The 4,860-nt window shown below is 38.6% G+C and overlaps 1 protein-coding gene across 1 annotated transcript in view; it reads left to right on the top strand.

The window, feature by feature from the left end:
- The window catches only part of LOC104616791 (atrial natriuretic peptide receptor 1-like), a 37,511-nt gene that overhangs the window by 28,937 nt on the left and 3,714 nt on the right, over positions 1-4,860 (top strand). The window contains exons 16-20 of the mRNA XM_010281920.1: positions 246-365; positions 1,247-1,340; positions 2,100-2,187; positions 2,947-3,086; positions 4,207-4,359. Coding sequence (XP_010280222.1) covers positions 246-365; positions 1,247-1,340; positions 2,100-2,187; positions 2,947-3,086; positions 4,207-4,359 — 595 coding nt within the window. The remainder of the gene's footprint in view (positions 1-245; positions 366-1,246; positions 1,341-2,099; positions 2,188-2,946; positions 3,087-4,206; positions 4,360-4,860) is intronic.

Genomic DNA, 4,860 nt, shown 5'->3' with positions numbered 1-4,860 from the left:
GCAGGAATGTGAGCATGTAATTCATGATTTTCCCCAGCAGTATTTTCATGAACTAGCATCCTTCATTCAGCATAAATCTGTAGGACTCTGGAGTCCTCAACATAGCCCTGCCACTTTTCACCAGCTTCAGATAGGGCTTCATATGGGCAGTTTGCACCAAGAAAACAGTAGTATTAATTTGAAACACTGCCTGTGCTTGGAATGACAAAAGGCTCTTTGATTTTCTCACTCTCTCCCTGCTGCAGCTAATCAGAAGGTGCAGAAAAAATAATCCAGCCCAAAGGCCTACATTTGAACAAGTCAAGAAAATGTTACACAAGATGAATCCTAATAAAGTTAGCCCTGTTGACATGATGATGACTCTGGTAAATTAAGTTTTTTACTCCAGTCCAAGTCAATCTGCTCACTTGCAGTAACTTTCACCTCTATCCTTCAGGTGTGTTTTTTGATCTCATACCCCTTGTTTGATGAGAAAATCCACAGTCATTCATTCACCTCTGGTAGGGTGATTGTAGCTGCAGTTCTGCTTGAGTCCCAGCTTTCCTTCTCATTCCATTTCTGTCAGTTTTTCTTAACTTTCTCAATTTCTTTGGGGCTGAAAACTTTTATTTCTTCAGTCAAATGTTGTTTGGTTTTTAAAGCACTTGCAGGAAACTATATTCCCCTTCTCCAGTGGCTCGGTGGCAGTCTTACAGTACTGAGGGTATAGAATCCCTGCGTGCCACAAATAACATGTTTACAGATGCATTTTGGGCAGAGTATCTTAAGCCCATCAGCAGCAAAAAGAGGTTCCTGCCTGCACAATCTGTTGCCTCACAGAGAGCAAGGATGCAAAAAGCATAGCATAGCATAGCAGGATAGCTTCTGAAACAGCAGAGCTCAACAGTGAGCTTTTGATAAAAGATTGAAACTTAGATAACTTTGGTTTTGGTAAGGTATTTTAATCCATGTATGCAACTTGGTCTCTGCATTGGATTGGACCTTTAATGTTTACATGGACTTAGAAAAGTCTGGAACTGGCTTCTGCCCTCTTAAGTGTAAGCAACAATGTCAAGTCTAGAATACTAAATTTTCCTAGGGAGAAATCTGATCTTTGGATTCTGTAAGAAATAATTAGCTCTCTCAGACCTGAGCCTTTGCTTCTCTGAACCATTTCAAAGCAGAATCATTCAAATGCTTAAATTCTATCTAACTATGAATCTGTTTCAGTAAAGGATTATTTTATGCAATTCTCTATGTTATTTAGATGGAGAAATATAGCAAACATCTGGAGATACTGGTTTCTGAGAGAACCCAGGATTTAATGTATGAAAAACAGAAGACTGATCGTCTGTTGTATAGTAAGTTATGTAGCAAAAATACTGGATATTTTTCTCAATAATAATTTGATTTTAACTGTCTAATTACAAACAGAAACTCTTTGATAGATGATTGGTTAATAGACAACATTTAATTGGCAATGAATTAATATACTTGTTCCTTGCAAAGCTGGAAAGATATTTAGCTATTTTTTGTATTTTCCGCCTAAAAGTCAGTGCACTCACCTGAGAGCTATGAATCCATAGTGTTCTCACTTTGATCTTGCTTGGCAGTCCTTCTGTATAGTTATAAATATTGAGGAATTGCCTTTGTACTGAGTTTACTGTTGATCTTCTGGAATTCCACAAGAAAAAAGGGCTAAGGGAACAGGTATAACACATAGGAGAGAAAAAGGAAAAGGCTGTGAAAGTGCAGGATAGGAAAAATAAAGAAGATCAAAAAAATCAGAGAAGAGAAGAGAAACACTAGCAAAGAGCTGAGAAAGAAGGAGTTAGTAATATCCGAAGTCACACTATTAGAATCCGGCCTTACTCTGACTTGGAATGCATAGACATTGGCTTATTTGAACTAAAAGTTATGGGTCATCTGAGAAATCTGGACTTGAGATTTACTGTGAATTCTCACATTACAGCAGAGCAGATTTTGATGCTAAAGAGTGCTTTTGCCTTCAGAATATTTCACATTTACGAACATTGCTTTTATACCTTTAAACAAACATGTTCTGTTTATTGTGTGCTTTTATCCATGGCAAAAGAGTAAGAATGCTTTTTCCACAACAGGTATGTTGCCGAAGCAAGTAGCAGATGATCTCAGGCAAGGAAAACATGCACAAGCTCAAAGTTACTTAAGTGCCACCATCTTTTTCAGGTAAACAAAAATGAAAGATAGGACTAGAACTGATTCTTACTGAAGAAACTTATAGGCTTCTAGTGGAGGTGAAAATCCTACATGAGTAAAGAATTTCCATCTAAACTGCCATTTATCATACCAGCTGGAAACATCTGACTCTGCAAATAAGTGTCTTTCAAAATTCTCACACCTCTCCTTTTTTCATTATAATTACTTAAATAGAAAATTATATTACTGTGGAGCTCTAACACACAGCAGCATGTCATTTTATGTGTATTACACACACATGCATGTATGTTTAATAAGATAGGCCTAAGTAAAGGTTCCAACATTTGTAAAGGAAAATTGTCTATCCTTAGAGTACACATGGATTGCAGTCTTTGACTTGTTAAGTGTGCATGAAGCAACACATAAATTGCATGTCTTCACTTGTCATAAATGGACAGATATTAAGTTCTCTTTCTTCACTTGTACATAACCCAAAATTGAAGACTACTTAACCTGTTGCAGATTAAAGTCTATCTGTAAAAAGTGGTTTACTGCATTGGTAAACAAAAAGACTTAGGTCAGTCAATCCTTTTAAATGGAAGGAGTCTGTTTTCAGTTTAAGCAAATATTTGAAAACAAAACTATCTGTAAGATCCTTAGTGAAAGAAATAATGAAAAATAGAAGGTTGAGGTAGTTCCACTGAGAAATTACTACTGTGTGCTTATGATAACCAGTCTGCAATGGTTAAGACAGTGGATGAGTATGTTCTTTTGGTTGTGTTTTAACAGTGACATTGTTGGCTTCACTCAGCTGTCCAGCAGCAGCACACCTTACCAAGTGGTAGATCTCTTGAACAAGCTTTATACCACTTTTGATGAAATAATAGATAACTATGATGTCTATAAAGTGGAGACAATAGGAGATGCCTGTAAGTTCCTTGAGCTGTGAACAATGATGGGGCATGGGTATTTCATCAGGAGGGAGACTGCTGTGATGACAAGGAAGATCAAATGAAGGAGATTTGGAAAGCTTATTACCACTGGGAAGACCACACAAAACAGTCAAGGTAGAAGTCCCAGCAGAGCACTAGCAAACTTTGGGAACATTTGCCTTGCATACCTTTCATCATTACTACAACTGAAAGTTGTGGAAGGGACAAATTAGTTGAGTAAATTCACTGCTGTTCATTTGGTTCCTATGACCTGTAAAGTCTGACTTTAATCCTTGGCAACAGATTAATCCCAGTTGACAACTTCTGTTTCACAGGAATACAGATGAAAAATTTACTTTTTACAGGAGCACAGATGCCATTCCATAAGCTTTAGTATCTCTGTCTTTTTTGCAAAGACCATTCTCTTTCCTAATACTCCATGGGGGCTGGCTGCCTCTTCTTTTTGGATTTTTAGGAAAATGGCTTTCTATTTGCTACCATGGGAATCTGCTGGGGATTGACTACCATTAAAACTGAGTTCCATCAAAAACCTGGCATAATCTGTCAGGATTTTTGGATAAGACAGACAGGAAATCCTGTAAGAGATGTGAAAAAACCCTACTCTTTTTTTCTGTGGCATGGTTGAGCACATTTTGGAGCACAAAATTCCTGAACAAATGCACCTGAGGGATCCTGAAGAGACCTGTCTCTTCTACACAGTAAGAGTCAGTGCAGGAAGCATAGGACAATACTTAGTGGGAATCATCATCTTGCATTATAATATCTACCCAAAGACAAAAGGTATTGAACAGCCGCTTTCCCACTACCTGTCCCACTTGGGACATCCTCAGTGGAGGGAGGGAGGAAGAAAGGGTAAGAGGGAATAAATCTTATGGAAAAATAAGAAGGAAATCCAACACTTTTCAGAGCTAGGGTAATTACACACATGAGCTGTTGCCTCCTTCATTTGTTTCTGGCTTTCTCTGCTCAGCAGGCACAACTGCACTGCAGAATATGAAGGAATAGGGCTTATTATTTTTTTTCTAACTTAGGCAGCATCCTTTGTTAAATCTATGTGTAATGCTAAAGGTTAACACACGTGCATTGTTGTGTTAAGATATGGTGGTGTCGGGGGTACCCAAAGAGAATGGGATTCTTCATGCTGGGGAGATTGCAAGCATGGCTCTAGACCTTCTGGATGTCTGCAAGACTTTTAAGATCCCACACAAGCCCAACACCCTCATAAAGATAAGAGCAGGAATCCATTCAGGTATGTTGAGAGGGCTGCAAAAAAGTTTTCCTCTGGTTTAACAAATGTGTCTGTAGTGGCATTTTCTCTCCATTAAAAATGAGGTTAATTTCTTGACATGGGATGAAACACCTCACAGAGGTCATCCCAGCAGAATAAACTATTGGATACCTGGAATATAGGGAACACAATGTGGAATACAACATTGGAAACACCACAAGGCCCCAGTGCCTTTGCTGATGCGAGTGAGGACTGCCATTCTGTATCTATTACTTGTCCTTTTCAGCTGTTCTCTTCTCAAAAGGATGACTTGCTTCTTGAATCTTTGATCTAGAGTTCACTATTAGACTCCCAGCAAACTGATCTAGGCTGCTGTGTGATTGCAACTCCCTCTTGATAGACAGCCAGAGTTGGACATGTGCTGTGCAGCCCAGCATCTACAAATTAAGCAGCTTACATTGTCTCAGCAAGAGATGATATCTTCTATATTTCAAATCCCCTGGGGCTGACATGAAGGAATCC

This window comes from Phaethon lepturus, unplaced genomic scaffold (genome assembly GCF_000687285.1).
Source record: "Phaethon lepturus isolate BGI_N335 unplaced genomic scaffold, ASM68728v1 scaffold16492, whole genome shotgun sequence".
Classification (NCBI taxonomy): Eukaryota; Metazoa; Chordata; class Aves; order Phaethontiformes; family Phaethontidae; genus Phaethon; species Phaethon lepturus.
The sequence above is the reverse complement of the archived record's forward strand: the minus strand, read 5'-3'. Positions and strand labels throughout refer to the sequence as shown.